Source organism: Mesoplodon densirostris, chromosome 4 (assembly GCF_025265405.1).
Source record: "Mesoplodon densirostris isolate mMesDen1 chromosome 4, mMesDen1 primary haplotype, whole genome shotgun sequence".
Classification (NCBI taxonomy): Eukaryota; Metazoa; Chordata; class Mammalia; order Artiodactyla; family Ziphiidae; genus Mesoplodon; species Mesoplodon densirostris.
This window is the reverse complement of record NC_082664.1, coordinates 25,660,623-25,682,654: the sequence shown is the minus strand read 5'-3', so window position 1 is coordinate 25,682,654 and position 22,032 is coordinate 25,660,623. Positions and strand designations below refer to the sequence as shown.

The 22,032-nt window shown below is 43.7% G+C and overlaps 1 protein-coding gene across 5 annotated transcripts in view; it reads left to right on the top strand.

The window, feature by feature from the left end:
- The window catches only part of NRXN3 (neurexin 3), a 1,648,921-nt gene that overhangs the window by 461,285 nt on the left and 1,165,604 nt on the right, over window positions 1–22,032 (top strand). For all 5 annotated transcript variants that reach the window (XM_060097971.1, XM_060097970.1, XM_060097973.1 and 2 more), the window contains one exon: window positions 16,159–16,597. In XM_060097971.1, the coding sequence (XP_059953954.1) occupies window positions 16,159–16,597 (439 nt within the window). The remainder of the gene's footprint in view (window positions 1–16,158; window positions 16,598–22,032) is intronic.

Genomic DNA, 22,032 nt, shown 5'->3' with positions numbered 1-22,032 from the left:
GTTGTAAAGCTGGTTTGGTGGTGCTGAATTCTCTTAGCTTTTGCTTGTCTGTAAAGGTTTTCATTTCTCTGTCGAATCTGAATGAGATCCTTGCTGGGTCAAGTAATCTTGGTTGTAGGTTTTCTCCTTTCATCACTTTAAATATGTCCTTCCACTCCCTTCTGGCTTGCAGATTTTCTGCTGAAAGATCAGTTGTTAACCTTATGGGGATTCCCTTATATGTTATTTGTTGTTTTTCCCTTGCTGCTTTTAATATTTTTTCTTTGTATTCAATTTTTGATAGTTTGATTAATTTGTGTCTTGGCATGTTTCCCCTTGGATTTGTCCTGTATGGGACTCTGTGCTTCTTGGACTTGATTGACTCTTTCCTTTCCCATGTTAGGGAAGTGGTGTGTTTTGGGGTGTCTGTGACCTTATTATGATTTTAGGCAGCTTCTCTGCTAATGGGTGGAGTTGTGTTCCCGTCTTGCTAGTTGTTTGGCATAGATTGTCCAGCACTGTAGTTTGCTGGTCATTGAGTGGAGCTGGGTCTTAGTGTTGAGATGGAGATGTGTGGGAGAGCTTTCACCATTTGATATGACATGGAGCCGGGAGGTCTCTGGTTGGCCAATGTCCTGAACTCAGCTTCCCAACTCAGAGCCACAGGACTGACACCCGGCCGGAGCACCAAGACCCTGTCAGCTACACGGAAAAAGAGAAAAAGGAAAAAAAAATATATATCATTGCTCCCAAAGCCCACCTCCTCCATTTGGGATGATTCGTTGTCTGTTCAGGTATTCCACAGATTCAGGGTACATCAGATTGATTGTGGAGATTTAATCCGCTGCTCCTGAGGCTGCTGGGAGAGATTTCCCTTTCTCTCCTTTGTTCGCACAGCTCTCGTGGCTCAGCTTTGGATTTGGCCCCGCCTCTGCATGTAGGTCGCCTGAGGGCATCTGTTCTTCGTTCAGACAGGACGGGGTTAAAGGAGCCACTGTTTCGGGGGCTCTGGCTCACTCAGGCTCGGGGGAGGGAGGGGTACAGAGTGTGGGGCAACCCTGCGGCGGCAGAGGCAGGTGTGACGTTGCACCAACCTGAGGCGCGCCGTGCGCTCTCCTGGGGAAGTTGTCCCTGGATCCCAGGATCCTGGCAGTGGCGGGCTGCAAAGGCTCCCGGGAGGGACGGTGTGGATAGTGACCTGTGCTTGCACACAGGCTTCTTGGTGGCGGCAGCAGCAGCCTTAGCATCTCATGCCCATCTCTGGGGTCTGAGCTGATAGCCGTGGCTCGCGTCTGTCTCTGGAGCTCTTTTTGGCAGCGCTCTGAATCCTCTCTCCTGGCGCACCCTGAAACAATGGTCTCTTGCCTCTTCGGCAGGTCCAGACTTTTTCCCGGACTCCCTCCTGGCTAGCCGTGGCGCACTAACCCCTTCAGGCTGTGTTCACGCCGCCAACCCCAGTCCTCTCCCTGCGCTCCCACCGAAGCCCGAGCCTCAGCTCCCAGCCCCGCCCACCCCGGAGGGTGAGCAGACAAGCCTCTCGGGCTGGTGAGTGCTGGTTGGCACCGATCCTTTGTGCGGGAATCTCTCTGCTTTGCCCTCCGCACCCCTGTGGCTGCGCTCTCTTCCGCGGCTCCGAAGCTTCCCTCTTCCACCACCCGGAGTGTCCACCCGCGAAGGGGCTTCCTAGTGTGTGGAAACCTTTCCTCCTTCAGGGCTCCCTCCCACAGGTTCAGGACCCTTCCCTATTCTTTGTCTCCGTTTATTCTTGTTTCTTTTGCCCTACCCAGGTACGTGGGGGAGATTCTTGCCTTTTGGGAGGTCTGAGGTCTTCTGCCAGCGTTCAGTAGGTGTTCTGTAGGAGTTGTTCCACGTGTAGATGTATTTCTGATGTATTTGTGGGGAGGAAGGTGATCTCCACGTCTTGCTCTTCCACCATCTTGAAGGTCTCCTAATATTCTTAATTTACATTAAGTTGGCTTTTGTGTTACAGGATAGACAGAGTGGAGATAAGATTCACCTCAAGTTCCAGCTCTGGGATTGGTGGTAACTTCATAGAGCACTACCTTGAGAATTCTGAGGCTTCATCTGGGTTTAATGAGAAAGGGAGTAGAATAGAATTACATCAATTCACAATGAATTCCATCATCTAGGAAGGAAGAGTAGAGAAATGTATTTGCCCATATGGCTCCAAGAGGTGGGAGAGTTTTCTATCTAGGTGTGGCTAAAAGGATCAACTGGAAAACTTCTCTAAATTATCTGGAAACTTTTTCAGTATTCGTTAAGTCCGGTCTTGGAGAACTATGGCCCATACATGCGCATTCATGTCTTATTTGTTTGCCTGGTTCTGGTTATGCCAAGTCTGTGGTTCATTAATTTAGGAAAAACTTAGCAGGCTCTGTGAGGATGATGCAGCCTGAACTGGCACATCTTATCTCCTGTGACAGACTGAACCTTGACAGATGTATCCTAAATACCCCACAAATTGAATTGGCTGAAAATTTTTTCTACAGGATACATAGACATATGTTCTTAATCAGCCTTTTTAGCTGAATAAAAGTCCTAAGAAAGTTCTTCTTTAGAAGAATAAAATTGAGGCCTTCATGATGCCAAAAGTTGGAAGTCTTAAACTTCTTAGTGTTTCTGTCTGTAATTGAGCACAAACTTACCTGATCATTGCTTTCTCACAAATAATCCATCAAAATAAATGTTTGTCTAAGTTTTGAGGTCTTGAGTGTAAGTGATAATGACTTGCATCATTAGTGAGGCTCTTGGGCTGGCACCCATCGCCCTGGGTTTATGAGGTTAGAGTAACTGACTGGTCCATAGTGCTTACTCGTGTGCTCTCTCTCTCTGGACTGCTTGCATGGCCAGGTGACAGATGGCTTTCTTTATTTTTTTTTAAATGAGGAAGGGACTGAGGACTTGGCTGGTTCAACTTCAGTTCTTAAGTTTGTCTGGATTGTTCCTACTACTCCTGCTTGCTTTCTGTCCCTTTTATCTTTGCCTACTGCTTTCTTACAAATTAAACCATAGATCAGAAAGTATAAACTGGTAGTCTTTGGTGAGATCCAGCTTTTGGATATGTTTTGTTTGACCCACAGAGTGTTGGATCACACAGCCTTTTAAAAATTTAATTAATTGCCAACATTTCTACTCCTGGTTTCAACTTTATCTGGAGTCTTTTTGGCCTTTATTTTGAACCCTAGAACTTAGACATTTTTTGGCTCCTGCCTTGCAAGTCTGAAACTCAATTCCCATTTTCTATTTCTGGTGCTTCATTTTTATCTTTGGCAGATCCTGACCACTGTGAACAGAATATAAAGCATGAAAAGGGTGGTGTCCCTGCTATGCAGCAGTAGGGACTCTGGGCCCCAGGTTGGATGTCAGCTGTAGCTCATCAGGCTATGAGTTAGTTTCCTGATCCCTGTTAGAAAGACCAGAGATGTAGACGTGGCCCCAGCCATGCCAAATATTAGCTTCTTCTGACTTTGGAAGCTAGGAGGACCATCTGCTGCCCCATTTGTGTTTGAACTTCACTGTTGGAATTTGGTCAGTGGAACACTGTGATAGATAATGATGTTAATGCTAATGAATCCTAAATCTGTGCAAGTGCATGGTGTGTGTGTGAGAGACAGAATAGCTACCATTAGGCATTTTCACATATTATAAATGCCACATTAGGCAAGTATATAATTTTCAATTCTTATTTTAACTTCAGAATTTGTTAAATCCAGAGTCTGTCACCAGTCTCTTGAGCTGACAGCTGGGTTCAAACTTAGCCTCTGAGGCAATCTTTCCATTCTAATGACTCCATGCCAGGCTATCCTGTCTGGTGATCTAGTTATGGCTTCTCAAATAGAATAACAAAATTAATCGTGATAACTACCATTTATTGAATGCTTATGAAGTGCCAGGAACTGCTAATGTACTTTTATATATGATCATATTATCTCATTTATTTCTTAAAACCCTGTGAAGTGAGACTTGTTACCTATAGTCTACAGGTGAAGAACCTGAGGCTGAGGCACCTTAACTGTTGTCCAAAGTGGGGAACAGGACTCAGACCCCACTTAGGGTGGCTGTGAAGTCCGTGATCTTAACCACTAACCTGTGCTGCCACTTGAGCCCAACATCTAATTTAATGAAGATACGAGTATTTATTAAGCACCTGTACAACTAGGTGCTGTTTCAGATTTTAAAAGCTGTAATGTGTATTTTTTGCTAATAAGGTGTTTGAGGTTTGCTTAAAAGATAAGACCTGTGCTTATTCAAAGATAACAAGGCTGAGTGTTTTGAGTGACAAATGAGTGGAGCAGATAATTCACAGGAAAGAAAATCACAGCCGACCAGAGTCCTCAGTTGCCTGAAGGACGGAGGGGAAGTGGTGGAGAGAAAGTAGGATGTGTGATTCTGTGGCAACCCCAGAAGCAAGATTCTTTCACAGGGCTTCTTATTTATTTACCCTGAGTAGGAATGTCACATGTTAAGAAGATTAGCCCCTCCCACCCCAATTTATCTAAAAGCTGCACCATCCTGTAAGCTGAAGAGAATAAACTCATTTTGTTATTATCTATTGTTGAAGGATTAAGTTGGGGTGGAGAACAAATCTTTGTCTTTTGCTTGTTGTATGTAAACTGCTCCACACATAGGTATAAAGTTGAAAGGCTTTACTGGGATTTGTTGTCAACACTGTTCCACATCAAGGCCCCCTGACACTGGCTTTTTGCCACCGTTCTGTTTCATCTGGCCTAGATACTCCAGAGAATGTCCCCCAGTGTCCTGACTTCAGATATCCTCCACTGACCTGGATCAGGTGCTCAGACGTCAAGTCACAGGCCTATAAATCATGGTCCCATAAGCCGATCTGGTGGGTTTTTTTTGAAATTGCCCTGTGTGTAGACACATAGAGGATTAAAGGTGCTTTAAAAACAAGAGAAAGGAAAGGCCACATGGTAAACCTTCTCTTCCTGGACAGGAGAAACAGTACCAAGAGGGCATCTGGACACTGCGGGGCACACACACTCCCCCATTCCTTCCAGATCTCTTGCTGAAGTGCATAGGAATGTGGCATTTACAGCAGAATTTGTGGACATAATGTTCTCAGAAAGCTGAGAACAGGGTGGCCTGGGATAAGATGGAAGAGGGAGAAAAATACTCCTGTGAACTGGGACTGTCTGTACCCCTTAGATTCACTCTCATGAACCTGCTATAGGCCTCGAGCACCATGGAAGAGTTTAACATGAAAAAGCACATCTTGTAGATTAGAACAGCTTCTCCTTTTCCCATCAGGCTTAGTGGTTTGGCCAGTAAGGCAGACAGCTTCATCACAAGCAGGCAATGTAAGAATTCTAAGTTTATCAAATGGTGGGTGGGCATCAGTAAGAACCAGAGTCGTCAGAGAGGGCCTGGAATGGGTTTGGATGTAGATCCTGGTGAAGGGGCACCATCAGAGGCTGGAGACCAGAGGAAGGCACTGTAGGCTGGGAAACCTACAAGGTGAGCACGTATGTAGAAGTTCTAATCCTGAGTTCACACAGAGGCCTCCAAGTTGCCTTGGAGTGGGGAGGAGTAGGGATCCGATAGAGAGGAGAGACCAGGTTTGAAGGGCTTAGCACCTCTGCATGGAGCTCGGTGTGTTTTATGTGTGTGACTTAAGAGGTTTCTGCTTTGTGGGTAGGCATGTGCTACCGGAGAGCTTAGAAATTGCCACCTCTGGAGGATGGCTTTGCCCCCATGCAGTCAGAGAGATCTGGGTTCAAGTCCTGGTTGTGCCCTTAAAGGGGTTATATGATCTTGGGCAAGTACCTATCACCTCTGAGCTTCCTTTTTGCAAAATGATGCTAATGCTACCTATTTCACTTCCTTAATTTGGATGATATACATTCGAGTTTTTATGAAGTGTCTGGCACATAGTAGGCTCTCAATAGGTGGTAGCTGTTTTCATTGTATTGTTCGTGTTGTCATGGCTTGCCTTACTCCTGGTATTGTTCCTATGTGCCTCTGTATCAAAGATTAGGGAGACAGGGCTTCCCTGGTGGTGCAGTGGTTGAGAGTCCGCCTGCTGATGCAGGGAACGCGGGTTCGTGCCCTGGTCCGGGAAGATCCCACATGCCACAGGGCGGCTGGGCCCGTGAGCCATGGCCGCTGAGCCTGTGCGTCCAGAGCCTGTGCTCCACAACGGGAGAGGCCACAACAGTGAGAGGCCCATACCACAAAAAAAAAAAAAAAAAAAAGAGGTTACTCAGCCGTCAGTGGGAAAGGTGTGGAAACTGCGTATAAATAGACAAGTAATTTCAGGGCCATGGAGTAGATAGAGAGCTCATTTTCTTTTCTTTTTTTTTAAATTTTTTTTATTAGTTTCTGCTTTATAACAAAGTGAATCAGTCATACATATACATCTGTTTCCACATCCCTTCCCTCATGCATCTCCCTCCCTCCCACCCTCCCCATCCCACCCCTCCAGGCGGTCACAAAGCACCCAGCTGATCTCCCAGTGCTCTGCGGCTGCTTCCCACTATCTATCTACCTTACGTTTGGTAGTGTATGTATGTCCATGCCTCTCTTTCGCTTTGTCACAGCTTACCCTTCCCCCTCCCCATATCCTCAAGTCCATTCTCAAGTAGGTCTGTGTCTTTATTCCCGTTTTACCCCTAGGTTCTTCATGACATTTTTTTTTTTAATTCCGTATATATGTGTTAGCATACGGTATTTGTCTTTCTCTTTCTGACTTACTTCACTCTGTATGACAGACTCTAGGTCTATCCACCTCATTACAAATAGCTCAGTTTCGTTTCTTTTTATGGCTGAGTAATATTCCATTGTATATATGTGCCACATCTTCTTTATCCATTCATCCGATGATGGACACTTAGGTTGTTTCCAGCTCCGGGCTACTGTGAATAGAGCTGCAATGAACATTTTGGTACATGCCTCTTTTTGAATTATGGTTTTCTCAGGGTATATGCCTAGTAGTGGGATTGCTGGGTCATATGGTAGTTCTATTTTTAGTTTTTTAAGGAACCTCCATACTGTTCTCCATAGTGGCTGTACCAATTCACATTCCCACCAGCAGTGCAAGAGTGTTCCCTTTTCTCCACACCCTCGCCAGCATTTATTGTTTCTAGATTTCTTGATGATGGCCATTCTGACTGGTGTGAGATGATATCTCATTGTAGTTTTGATTTGCATTTCTCTAATGATTAATGATGTTGAGCATTCTTTCATGTGTTTGTTGGCAGTCTGTATATCTTCTTTGGAGAAATGCCTATTTAAGTCTTCTGCCCATTTTTGGATTGGGTTGTTTGTATTTTTGCTATTGAGCTGCATGAGCTGTTTATAAATTTTGGAGATTAATCCTTTGTCAGTTGCTTCATTTGCAAATATTTTCACCCATTCTGAGGGTTGTCTTTTTGTCTTGTTTATGGTTTCCTTTGCTGTGCAAAAGCTTTGAAGTTTCATTAGGTCCCATTTGTTTATCTTTGTTTTTATTTCCATTTCTCTAGGAGGTGGGTCCAAAAGGATCTTGCTGTGATTTATGTCATAGAGTGTTCTACCTATGTTTTCCTCTAAGAGTTTGATAGTTTCTGGCCTTACATTTAAGTCTTTAATCCATTTTGAGCTTATTTTTGTGTATGGTGTTAGGGAATGATCTAATCTCAAACTTTTACATGTCCCTGTCCAGTTTTCCCAGCACCACTTATTGAAGAGGCTGTCCTTTCTCCACTGTACATTCCTGCCTCCTTTATCAAAGATAAGTTGGCCATATGTGCGTGAGTTTATCTTTGGGCTTTCTATCCTGATCCACTGATCTATCTTTCTGTTTTTATGCCAGTACCACACTGTCTTAATTACTGTAGCTTTGTAGTATAGTCTGAAGTCAGGGAGCCTGATTCCTCCAGCTCCGTTTTTCGTTCTCAAGATTGCTTTGGCTATTCGGGGTCTTTTGTTTTTCCAAACAAATTTTGAAATTTTTTGTTCTAGTTCTGTGAAAAATGCCAGTGGTAGTTTGATAGGGATTGCATTGAATCTGTAGATTGCTTTGGGTAGTAGAGTCATTTTCACAATATTGATTCTTCCAATCCAGGAGCATGGTATATCTCTCCATCTATTTGTATCATCTTTAATTTCTTTCATCAGTGTCTTATAATTTTCTGCATACAGGTCTTTTGTCTCCTTAGGTAGGTTTATTCCTAGGTATTTTATTCTTTTTGTTGCAATGGTAAATGGGAGTGTTTTCTTGATTTCATTTTCAGATTTTTCATCATTAGTGTACAGGAATGCCAGAGATTTCTGTACATTAATTTTGTATCCTGCTACTTTACCAAATTCATTGATTAGCTCTAGTAGTTTTTCGGTAGCATCTTTAGGATTCTCTATGTATAGTATCATGTCATCTGCAAACAGTGACAGCTTTACTTCTTCTTTTCCAATTTGGATTCCTTTTATTTCCTTTTCTTCTCTGATTGCTGTGGCTAAAACTTCCAAAACTATGTTGAATAAGAGTGGTGAGAGTGGGCAGCCTTGTCTTGTTCCTGATCTTAGTGGAAATGGTTTCAGTTTTTCACCATTAAGGACAATGTTGGCTGTGGGTTTGTCATATATGGCCTTTATTATGTTGAGGAAAGTTCCCTCTATGCCTACTTTCTGCAGGGTTTTTATCATAAATGGGTGTTGAATTTTGTCGAAAGCTTTCTCTGCATCTATTGAGATGATCATATGGTTTTTCTCCTTCAACTTGTTAATATGGTGTATCACATTGATTGATTTGCATATATTGAAGAATCCCTGCATTCCTGGAATAAACCCCACTTGATCATGGTGTATGATCCTTTTAATGTGCTGTTGGATTCTGTTTGCTAGTATTTTGTTGAGGATTTTTGCATCTATGTTCATCAGTGATATTGGCCTGTAGTTTTCTTTCTTTGTGACATCCTTGCCTGGTTTTGGTATCAAGGTGATGGTGGCCTCGTAGAATGAGTTTAGGAGTGTTCCTTCCTCTGATATTGTTTGGAAGAGTTTGAGAAGGATGGGTGTTAGCTCTTCTCTAAATGTTTGATAGAATTCGCCTGTGAAGCCATCTGGTCCTGGGCTTTTGTTTGATGGAAGATTTTTAATCACAGTTTCAATTTCAGTGCTTGTGATTGGTCTATTCATATTTTCTATTTCTTCCTGAGTCAGTCTTGGCAGGTTGTGCATTTCTAAGAATTTGTCCATTTCTTCCAGGTTGTCCATTTTATTGGCATAGAGTTGCTTATAGTAATCTCTCATGATCTTTTGTATTTCTGCAGTGTCAGTTGTTACTTCTCCTTTTTCATTTCTAATTCTATTGATTTGAGTCTTCTCCCTTCTTTTCTTGATGAGTCTGGCCAATGGTTTGTCAATTTTGTTTATCTTCTCAAAGAACCAGCTTTTAGTTTGGTTGATCTTTGCTATCGTTTCCTTCATTTCGTTTTCATTTATTTCTGATCTGATCTTTATGATTTCTTTCCTTCTGCTAACTTTGGGGTTTTTTTGTTCTTCTTTCTCTAATTGCTTTAGGTGCAGGGTCAGGTTGTTTACTCGAAATGTTTCCTGTTTCTTAAGGTGGGATTGTATTGCTATAAACTTCCCCCTTAGAACTGCTTTTGCTGCGTCCCATAGGTTTTGCGTCGTCGTGTCTCCATTGTCATTTGTTTCTAGGTATTTTTTAATTTCCTCTTTGATTTCTTCAGTGATCACTTCGTTATTGAGTAGTGTATTGTTTAGCCTCCATGTGTTTGTATTTTTTACAGATCTTTTCCTGTAATTGATGTCTAGTCTCATAGCATTGTGGTCGGAAAAGATACTTGATACAATTTCAATTTTCTTAAATTTACCAAGGCTTGATTTGTGACCCAAGATATGATCTATCCTGGAGAATGTTCCATGAGCACTTGAGAAAAATGTGTATTCTGCTGTTTTTGGATGGAATGTCCTATAAATATCAACTAAGTCCATCTTGTTTAATGTATCATTTAAAGCTTGTGTTTCCTTATTTATTTTCATTTTGGATGATCTGTCCATTGGTGAAAGTGGGGTGTTAAAGTCCCCTACTATGATTGTGTTACTGTCGATTTCCCCTTTTATGGCTGTTAGTATTTGCCTTATGTATTGAGGTGCTCCTATGTTGGGTGCATAAATATTTACAATTGTTACATCTTCTTCTTGGATTGATCCCTTTATCGTTATGTAGTGTCCTTCTTTGTCTCTTCTAATAGTCTTTATTTTAAAGTCTATTTTGTCTGATATAAGAATTGCTACTCCAGCTTTCTTTTGATTTCCATTTGCATGGAATATCTTTTTCCATCCCCTTACTTTCAATCTGTATGTGTCTCTAGGTCTGAAGTGGGTCTCTTGTAGACAGCATATATATGGGTCTTGTTTTTGTATCCATTCAGCCACTCTGTGTCTTTTGGTGGGAGCATTTAGTCCATTTACATTTAAGGTAATTATTGATATGTATGTTCCTATTCCCATTTCCTTAATTGTTTTGGGTTCGTTATTGTAGGTATATTCCTTCTGTTGTGTTTCTTGCCTAGAGAAGTTCCTTTAGCATTTGTTGTAAAGCTGGTTTGGTGGTGCTGAACTCTCTCAGCTTTTGCTTATCTGTAAAGGTTTTAATTTCTCCATCAAATCTGAATGAGATCCTTGCTGAGTAGAGTAATCTTGGTTGCAGGTTTTTCTCCTTCATCACTTTAATTATGTCCTGCCACTCCCTTCTGGCTTGTAGAGTTTCTGCTGAGAGATCAGCTGTTAACCTGATGGGGATTCCCTTGTGTGTTATTTGTTTTTTTTCCCTTGCTGCTTTCAATATGTTTTCTTTGTGTTTAATTTTTGACAGTTTGATTAATATGTGTCTTGGCGTATTTCTCCTTGGATTTATTCTGTATGGGACTCTCTGTGCCTCCTGGACTTGATTAACTATTTCCTTTCCCATATTGGGGAAGTTTTCAACTATAATCTCTTCAAATATTTTCTCAGTCCCTTTCTTTTTCTCTTCTTCTTCTGGAACCCCTATAATTCGAATGTTGGTGCGTTTAATGTTGTCCCAGAGGTCTCTGAGACTGTCCTCTGTTCTTTTCATTCTTTTTTCTTTATTTTGCTGTGCAGCAGTTATTTCCACTATTTTATCTTCCACCTCACTTATCCGTTCTTCTGCCTCAGTTATTCTGCTATTGATCCCATCTAGAGTATTTTTCACTTCATTTATTGTGTTTTTAATCGATGCTTGATTCATCTTTAGTTCTTCTAGGTCCTTGTTAACTGTTTCTTGCATTTTGTCTATTCTATTTCCAAGATTATGGATCTTGGAAATAGAATCTTGGATCAGCTTTACTATCATTATTCTGAATTCTTTTTCAGGTAGACTGCCTATTACCTCTTCATTTGTTAGGTCTGGTAAGTTTTTATCTTGCTCCTTCACCTGCTGTGAGTTTTTCTGTCTTCTCATTTTGCTTATGTTACTGTGTTTGGGGTCTCCTTTTTGCAGGCTGCAGATTCGTAGTTCCCGTTGTTTTTGGTGTCTGTCCCCAGTGGCTAAGGTTGTTTCAGTAGGTTGTGTAGGCTTCCTGGTGGGGGGGACTAATGCCTGTGTTCTGGTGGTTGAGGCTCGATCTTGTCTTTCTGGTGGACAGGTCCACGTCTGGTGGTGTGTTTTGGGGTGCCTATGGCCTTATTATATTTTTAGGTAACCTCTCTGCTAATGGGTGGTGTTGTGTTCCTGCCTTGCTAGTTGCTTGGCATAGGGTGACCAGCACTGTAGCTTGCTGGTCGTTGACTGAAGCTGGGTGCTGGTGTTGAGATGGAGATCTCTGGGAGATTTTCGCTGCTTGATATTGTGTGGAGCTGGGAGATCTCTTGTGGACCCGTGTCCTGAAGTTGGCTCTCCCACTTCAGAGGCACAGCACTGACTCCTGGCTGCAGCACCAAGAGCCTTTCATCCACCAATAGAACCCTGGGACATATGGTGGAAGCAAAGCTATACAGAGAGAATCTTACACAGAAGATTACAGATACACATTCACAAAAAGAGAGCAGGGGGAAAAATCAAAAATCTTGCTCTCCAAGCCCACCTCCTCAATTTGGGATAATTCGTTGTAAAAAGAGGAAAAGGGCAAGAAGTCTGAAATCTTGCTCTCTAAATCCACCTCCTTAATTTGGGATAATTCGTTGTAAAAAGAGGAAAAAGGGGGGAAAGTCTTAAATCTTGTCCTCAAAGTCCACTTCCTCAATTTGGGATGATTCGCTGTCCATTCATGCACTCCACAGACGCAGGGCACATTAAATGGACCGTGGAGCTTTAATCCGCTGCCTCCGAGGCTGCACAGAGAGATTTCCCTGTCTCTGCTCTCAAAGCTCCCGGGTCTCAGCCTTGGACCTGGCCCCGCCTCTGCGCGTAGGTCCCTGGAGGGCGTCCGTTCTTCGCTCAGACAGGACGGGTTTAAAGGAGTCGCTGATTCGGGGGCTCTGGCTCACTCATGCAGAGGGGAGGGAGGGGCGCGCAGTGTGGGGCGGGCCTGCGGCGGCAGAGGCCGGCCTGACGTTGCAGCAGCCCGTGGCGCTCCGTGCGCTTTCCCGGGAAAGCCGTCCCCGGGTCCCGGGACCCCGGCAGTGGTGGGGTGCACAGGCCCCCCAGAAGGCGGGGCGGACAGTGACCCGCGCTCGCACACAGGCCTGGCGGCGGCGGCGGCGTCCCACGCCCGTCACCGAGGTCCGCGCCTTACCCGCGGCTCGCGCCTGTCTCCGGCGCTTCCCCAAGCAGCCCTCTTAATGCCCTCTCCTCTCGCACCAGGAAACAAAAGGGAAAAAAGTCTCTTGCCTCTTCGGCAGCTCCAGACCCTTTCCCCGGACTCCCTCCGGGCTAGCCGTGGTGCACTAACCCCTTCAGGCTCTCTTCCTGCCGCCAGCCCCAGTCCTCTCCCTGCGCTCCGACTGAAAGCCGATACCCGAGCCTCAGCTCCCAGCCCCGCCCGCCCCGGCGGCCGAACAGACAAGCCTCTCGGGCTGGTGTGTGCCTGAGGGCACCGGTCCTCTGTGCCAGAATCTCTCCGCTTTGCCCTCCGCACCCCTGTTGCTGTGCTCTCCTCCGCTACTCCGAAGCTTTCCCCCTCCGCCACCTGCAGTCTCCGCCCGCGATAGGGGCTTCTAGTGTGTAGAAACCTTCCCTCCTTCATGGCTCCCTCCCACTGGTGCAGGTCCTGTCCCTATCCTATTGTCTCTGTTTATTCTTTTTTTCTTTTGCCCTACCCAGGTATGTGGGGAGTTTCTTGCCTTTTGGGGGGTCTGAGGTCTTCTGTCAGCGTTCAGTAGGTGTTCTGTAGGAGTTGTTCCACGTGTAGATGAATTTCTGATGTATCTGTGGGGAAGAAGGTGATCTCCGCGTCTTACTCTTCCGCCATCTTCCTCCGGGCCCCCAGAGCTCATTTTCAAATAGCTTCTGAGAGAAGTCTTTGGCAGTTTCTGGCCCGGATTCTCTTGTCTGTCTCTGCAGAAATCTGCACTGTAGTTATTCACTGTGTGTCCCAGTCTTGGACATATACCCATTTCACAGAAGAGTTCCTCCTCATAAGATGCTGCATCCTTTTAAAAGTTCTTTTTCTTTTTATCCTCCTGCCTCCTGTAGGGATGTTTGAGCTCTTTCTTCACTTAAAGTTCAATGAAGCCAAGCCTTAGTCTGTCCCTTTGGGATGAGCTGTTGTTCTACATTAATAATTAACCTTTATAAGAGCTCTGGTTGTAGGCATTTAACCCAGATTCAGAGAAAGTTGAAGTTTGGTTATGACAGAGAGATCTCACATGTTGGGGAGTGGGAGGTCGAAGGGAGAAGCTGCCGGTCATTAAACTTTTATTGTCTGTTTTCTCATTTAGTCACTTGAGTGTTTGCCTAAGGATCTTGCAGTTTTTCCCCTTTGCACATGGTCAGTCCAGTAGAGCTAAGATGAGAAATTTAGCTTTTGAATTGGGAAGATGAATATGCATGATTTTCTATGTATTATTAAAGATGAGCTTCATGGGTGCTGGTAGTAACTGTTGTTCTGAGTGTCCACAAGTGGTAAAGCACATGGACTCCAGAGCCTAACTCTCTGGGTTCAAGTCCTGCTCTGCCAGTTACCAGCCGTATGACCATGGGCTGGTTCCTTAACTACTCTCCATGTCTGTTTCTGCATCTGTAAAATGGGGGAATGATGGCAGGTATCTCAGATGGGTGTTGTCAGGATCTAATGGGATGCTAGGCTTCAGATCCTTAGCACAGTGACTGGTAGTAGGTGCTCAGTAAATATTAAGATTGTTACTATTTTCAGTGTTATTGACTATGGTTACACCCATGGTAAAGGTCATCTAGTAGGTGAGACATTTTTAATTCTTTGTTGTTAGTTAGATATTAAAAGGCAAATATCTCTGCTTGCTTCTCTCCTGGTGTTGGGGAGAAGGGAAACAGTTCTACAGCTGGATGTTAGGGATTAAATGGTATATACTGGAGTGACTCATCCAAGTAACTTTTTATCACTGAGATGGATTGTAAGACTTTAGCACTTAAGTCTTGTTACTTTATTAAAAATGGAGATGGGCTTCCCTGGTGGCACAGTGGTTGAGACTCCGCCTGCCGTTGCAGGGGACACGGGTTCGTGCCCCGGTCCAGGGAGATCCTACATGCCGTGGAGCTGCTGGGCCCGTGGGCCATGGCCTCTGAGCACGCGCGTCTGGAGCCTGTGCTCCACAACGGGAGAGGCCACAACAGTGAGAGGCCTGCATAGCGCAAAAAAAAAAAAAAAAAAATGGAGAGGATAAGACAAACTTCTCTGTGGAAGGGATAAAATGAGTTAACAGCCACGACAGCCACCCCCAAATAGCCGAGATTTTTATGCCCATACCATGTGCCATTTCTAAGTGCTTTGCATGTGTTAACTCATTTCATCCTTAAGAAATAGTCTACTCCTATATTCACATTTTCAGAGGAGGAAGCAGACCCAAGTGAGTTAAATAACTTTGAAGTTCACACAGCTTAGAAGTAGTGGATGTGGGATTTGAACCTAAATGGGGGTCCTCATCTAGAATTTGAATAAGACAATGTGATGGACCTAGCAACGTGGTTTGCATGACCAATACTCAAATGCTAGCCCCTTTGCCTTCTGTTTTTGCTTGTTTATTATTATGGTATGGATGTAACATTGCATGGAGATCAGAGGACCAAGACCTATCCAAGGGTACTGCATCAAAATTCAGTTCTAATAACAGCAAAACCTTTCTGAAATTCTGATCTTGGGGAACAAGATTAATCCCTGCTTTTATATGGATTATACTGGGTTTAGAAAGTCATAATGGGTTTTTAAAAAACGTTTTAGGGTGTTTCATTCTCTCACTGTGTGTATATAGAGGACATGTGCAATTGTGCAAAAAAATATAGATCTCCTTCTCCACCAGCGCTTAACACTCAGTCATCTTCTTTAAAAAGAAAAACAATACAACAGGGTAGAGTGAAAAGTAAGTCTCTCTCCTCTCCTGAATATTAATCCCACAAATCCTCTCCCCAGTGACAATTTTATAGTTTCTTGTGTTTCCTTCCAAAACTGTTTTATGCATTTACAAGCATATATGCATGTAACACACACTTCCCAACACACACACCCTTTGCACAATGATAGCATAATGCACGCTGTCCTGTTCCTTTACTAACTTCACTTAATGTTACTCAGAGTATCTGTGTCAAAACTGGGAGCAGTACCTTGTTTATTAGGGCTGCATAATGTTCCATTTTAAAGATGTGCCCATCTGTTACTGCTGGTCATTTAGGTTGTTCCTGGTCCTTTACTGAGGACAGTTCAGTAAATATCTCTGTAACTAAGTATTTGTGTCTGTGCAACTCAGTCTCTTTTGATTTCTACTTGCAAGCTTATATTGTTTAACTTTCTGACAGTGCAAAAAATTTGCCAGGAGGAAACAGACAAAAGGAATATAATGGAAATATAGGGGCTTATTCAGGGCTTGTGGGCACCTCAGAGGTCTGTGCAGATGCTTTTTCAAGTGCTGTGTCGTGTTTCTCATTGTTTCAGACTGTTGTGTCCTGAAGCTTCCTTTTGGGCCTTTTCCCTGGGTGCCCAATGAGCGGTGGATGGTTACTGTTTGCAAGATTAATTCATGTGGCCCTTGTCTGGCTTTTGACAGGTTGTTTATAAGAATAATGACATCCGTCTGGAGCTGTCTCGCTTGGCCAGAATTGGGGACACCAAGATGAAAATCTACGGTGAGGTCGTATTCAAGTGTGAGAATGTGGCCACGCTGGACCCCATCAACTTTGAGACCCCGGAGGCTTACATCAGCTTGCCCAAATGGAACACCAAACGCATGGGCTCTATCTCCTTCGACTTTCGCACCACTGAGCCCAACGGCCTGATCCTCTTCACTCACGGCAAGCCCCAAGAGAGGAAGGATGCTCGGAGCCAGAAGAACACCAAGGTGGACTTCTTTGCTGTGGAACTCCTCGATGGCAACCTGTACCTACTGCTTGACATGGGCTCAGGCACCATTAAAGTGAAGGCCACTCAGAAGAAAGCCAACGATGGGGAATGGTACCATGTGGACATTCAGCGAGATGGCAGATCAGGTAGGAAGAAGCGGGGGGGGGTGGGTGTGTGTGACTGAGACTAGGGGAAAGCTTCTGCTTCCTTATATTTTTTATTTTAGTTTTTGACTTGTTTGCTTGTTGATTCTTTTGCTGTTCTCCTTGATGCTTGTTATATGATTACGTAAGATTATGTTTCTGAACCAGACACCTGTCTCATCGATGGCTGACATTCTCCCCCTCATCTCCCCTGCCACTCACTGCACAGTGGTCTCAGTGATAGCTCCAAGACCTTGGGGCTAAGGATGGTTTTACAAGCAGCATTTCCACTGCTACCAAAGTGACTGTCATGTCACTTGTGTGATGGGTTTTTTCCCCTCTTTATTCTCCTTTTTCCATCACCGTGGAAACCAATTGTGACATCACAGATGCTGCATTATGTGATTACTCTGTAGGATAAGCTGCACTGTGCAAGAGTTTATGCAGTGAGACACCCTTCAATAATTGGCAAGAGTCGTATTGCAGGGAAAAATTATGACAAGAAAGGAAAAGGCAAATTGATTTTTCCTAAAGTCATGTTCAATTTAAAGCCTTCCTTTGGTGTGAAAGCCTATATTTCACTCTTTGCTCAGACCTTACTAACTTTCCCTTCCTCTTCATAACCTTTTACATTGGGTTTAAATGGCTTTGTTTGTTTCTGCAGCCGCAGACCAAACAAGCTAGCCCCAGGCAGTACATAACCACTCTGGAATAGTAACAAAGCAGGGTGGAGGAAGGAAACACAAATAGAGAGTCTGAGGCTTTTGAATGCCTGAACAGTCTGCCTCACTTTCTGTGGACATGTGGCAGTGAAGGTCACATTCTGTGCCATTAGAAAGGGCATTTCACCCAGAGTAGTAATTAGAGCATTTGAATTTCACACTTGTTTCCTGATTCTCCATTTAGGTAGTATTGTACTTAATAAGGGTCTTGGCTATATTTTCATATTTTTAAGGATTTACTCTCCTGGTAAACACAAAAATGTCTTCTGTTTAGACATTTTTGCATTTGGCCAACAATAGAAAGCAATAGGTTCCCCTAAAAGGCTGTAGCCACTAATGGCTGAGCTTGCGGGGATGGCTTTTCTGCATAATTCCAGAGCTAGAGGGGTGGCGGAGATGAGCAGTGTTGCCCTAGGTAAGGAGCTGGTTGGGTTCTGTGCAGAGGACAGACAGGTGACAGATTGCAGACCTGGATGGTTTATTGCCCAGCAGGATGCCTTATCAATTGCCTGAAATTTGATCAGAACCAAGAGGCTTCAAATTAAATGTGCTTGTTGGGCAAGAATGAACATTTTGTTCTTTTTTTAAGAGAAAAATACACAAAAAATCATTTCTGAGGCCAAATCTTTTGAAATTTTATCCATTAAAAAATGTCAGCAGGGGCAGAGAGCTAGAAAGCTGTCTCAGAATTATAAGGGACACACTCCTGTTGGTTTTTAAGACTATGCGTTTTGGGTCTCTGGAGTTCGGACATGGTTGATGGGTTTAATGATTGACTCACCTAGACCTTGGCACAGCTTAAATGTCACCTATCTGTGTCACAGGCAGGCTAGAACATGTAAAATTGCCACATGTCTGTTTCTGATATTCTCAACACTAATTGATTTTTCAAGTAGGGCAGTTATTTTGTTTTGTTAGAACCATCAGTAGACCCATTTTTTTGACAAATAAGTTTGGATTACAGAGGCCTTAAATTTTATACCTGGGTGCTATGGCATTGGCTAATACTCTGAAATACTGATAAATTTGATCAAAGCCTATAAAAATTTACTGAGTAAGCAAACAGTTGTCATGTAAAAGCAGCATAACAAAATTTTAATATGATATACTAAACTTCATTTCTTCATGAGGATATTTTCTGGTATGTTCTTATAGACCTGTATTAAAATGACTAATTATAAAAACACAAGTGTATCTAATTGTGGTACCTCCTTCCTTGCTCATCCTGAAGAATATGACTGAGAGGTGATCTCAGGAAACTTTCATCTTCATTCCCCAGCTGAGGGACTGATTCTCAAAACAGTTGTTGTCCCACACTCAGAGGATGAATTTTCCTCAGGATGTATTTAAGGGTCCACTATTTAAATCAGTTCGGGTACTGTTCTTACTTGGCAATAGATGCTTCTCCCTGTTAGGTGGTGATCAGATTAACTCTGTGGACATGTGGTGGGTAAAGAAAGCAAACTGCAAGAGAGAAGAAAAGTACCCAAGCCTCAACTTCCTCATTTGTGAAATAGGGGAAATACGAATGCCTACCTCACAGGATTGTTTTGAGGATTGAGTCCAGAAAAGCACAGAAAGTACTAAAAATGGTGCCTGGGACATTCTTATTGTTATGTAGGTTTTTAAAAGATTAAAAAGCAAAAAGGCAAAGCAGATTTCTCCAGGAGAAAACTTCCAGGGAAGAGTAGGGGGAAGCACGCCTAGCTGAACCCTCCAGAGACCCCTCATGCTCTTTCTACTCTTCTACCCCTGGGTTGACTTTGTGATTTAGAGGGTACTTCACTTTCTTGATCTCATTTGATCTTCTAGGCCCTTCAGGCTGTCCCCTGTCATAGCTGAGGGAATTGAGACTCAGATAAGTGAAAGCTGGCTGATGGATGGCCCAGTTATCTTGGTACCAATAAAGCACTTTAAGAATACTAAATTTCTAAAATTTCTGGCATGAAGTTTAGATATCACTCTGATTTAACAGTTTAGGAAATTGAGCTGTGGAGGAAATCGAGGGGTTCAGTGACTGGTACAGGGTCAGAAAGACTAGAATCCCTGTTCCCAAGTTCCCAGGTCAGGCTCCAGGGTTACATCTTCTGTGATTTCATGTGCCTGGTCTAGCTCTGATCTCATCTCTTCTTGACTTCCTCTGGCCTCCTGTACTCTAGCCACACTCCTGCCTGTCCCAGGGCCTTTGTAGGGGCCATTCCCTATGCCGGGCACATTCTCCCCCTGGGACTTGGCATGGTTGGATCCTTCTCAACATCCTGGTTTCAGCTTACCTCTCACCTGCTTAGAGAAGCCTTTATCGACCATACACTTTAAAGTTGAACCCGTGGGCTGCTGTAGCACCCATTTTACTCTTTTCCTCCCACTCGCCATTTTCCAGTTTCTGTTTATTGGATGATTTGTTTATTTTCTGTTCCTCTGCTGTGGACATCAGCTCCATGAGAGCAGGCACGCCTTTCAAGTTCATTTATGTGTCTAGAACTATACTAGAGACAGAACAGGTGTTCAATACATGTTTGTTACATGAGTGCCTAAAGAAACATGTTCCAAAGATGATGGAGGAGTAAGACGCGGAGGTCACCTTCCTCCCCACAAATACATCAGAAATACATCTACATGTGGAACAACTCCTACAGAACGCCTACTGAACACTGGTAGAAGACCTCAAACTTCCGAAAAGAAGGCAGAGCACAACCTAAACAAGCTCCAGAGATGGGTGCAAGCCGCAGCTATCCGCGCGGACACCAGAGACAGGCGTGAAACACTAACGCTGCTGCTGTAGCCATCAAGGAGCCTGTGTGCAAGCACAGGTCACTGTCCACACCCCCTAGGAGGCTGTACAACACGCCACTGCCAGGGCCCTGTGATCCAGGGACAACTTCCCCGGGAGAACACACGGCACGCCTCAGGCTGTTGGAATGTCACGCTGACCTCTGCCACTGCAGGCTCGCCCCACATTCCAAGTATAACAACTGTACCCCTCCCTCCCCCAGGCCTGAGTGAGCCAGAGCCCCCTACTCAGCCTCTGCTTTAACCTCCTCCTGTCTGGGCAGGAACAGATGCCTGAGGGTGATCTGCATGCAGAGGTGGGGCCACAACCAAAGCTGAACCCCAGGACCTGTGCAAACAAAGAAGAGAAAGGGAAATTTCTCTGTGCAGCCTCAGAAGCAGTGGATTAAATCTCCACAATCAACTTGATGTACCCTGTATCTGTGGAATATCTGAATAGACAACAAATCATCCCAAAATTGAGGTGGTGGACTTTGGGAGCAGCTGTAGACTTGGGGTTTGGTGTCTGTGACTGATGTGTTACTGATTTTTATGTTTATCTTAGTATAGTTTTTAGTGCTTCTTATCATTGGTGGATTTGTTTATTGGTTTGGTTGCTCTCCTTTTTTTTCTTACCTTTTTTTCCCTTTGTTTTTATTATTACGTTTTTATTTTAATAATTTTTAAAAATTTATTATTTTTTTTCTTTCTTTTCTTCTCCCTTTTCTTCTGAGCCTTGTAGCTGACAGGGTCTTGGTGCTCCAGCCTGGTGTAAGGCCTGAGCCTCTGAGGTGGGAGGGCAAGTTCAGGACATTGGTCCACCAGAGACCTCTGGGCCCCAGATAATATCAATCAGCGAGAGCTCTCCCAGAGATCTCCATCTCAACACTAAGACCCAGCTTGACTCAATGGCTAGCAAGCTCCAGTGCTGGATGCCCCATGCCAAACAACTAGAAAGACAGGAACGCAACCCCATCCATTAGCAGACAGGCTGCCTAAAGGCATACTCAGTTCACAGGCACCCCAAAACACACCACCATATGTGGCCCTGTCCACCAGAAAGACAAGTTCCAGCCCTACCCCCAAGAACACAGACACCAGTCCCCTCCCCCAAGAAGCCTACACAAGCCACTGAACCAACCTCCCCCACTGGGGTCAGGCACCAAAAACAACGGGAACTACGAACCTGCAGTCTGTGAAAAGGAGACCCCAAACACAGTAAGTTAAACAAAATGAGAAAACAGAAATATGCAGCAGATGAAGGAGCAAGGTAAAAACCAACCAGACCAAACAAATGAATAAGATATAGGGAGTTTACCTGAAAAAGAATTCAGAGTAATGATAGTAAAGATGATCCAAAATCTTGGAAATAGAATGGAGAAAATACAAGAAGTGTTTAACAAGGACCTAGAACTAAAGAGAGAGCAAACAATGATGAACAACACAATAAATGAAATTTAAAAATCTCTAGAAGGAATCAATAGCAGAATAACTGAAGCAGAAAATGGATAAGTGACCTGGAAGATAAAATGGTGGAAATAACTGCCACAGCAGAATAAAGAAAAAAGAATGAAAAGAATTGAGGACAGTCTCAGGGACCTCTGGGACAACATTAAATGCACCAACACTCTAATTACAGGGGTCCTAGAAGAAGAAGAGAAAAAGAAAGGGTCTGAGAAAATATTTGAAGAGATTATAATTGAAAACTTCCCTAACATGGGAAAGGAAATAGTCAATCAAGTCCAGGAAGTGCAGAGAGTCCCATACAGGATAAATCCATGGAGAAACACACCAAGACACATATTAATCAAACTATCAAAAATTGAATACAAAGAAACAATATTAAAAGCAGCAAGGGAAAAACAACAAATAACATACAAGGGAAGCGCCATAAGGTTAATAGCTGATCTTTCAGCAGAAAATCTGTAAGCCAGAAGGGAGCGGCAG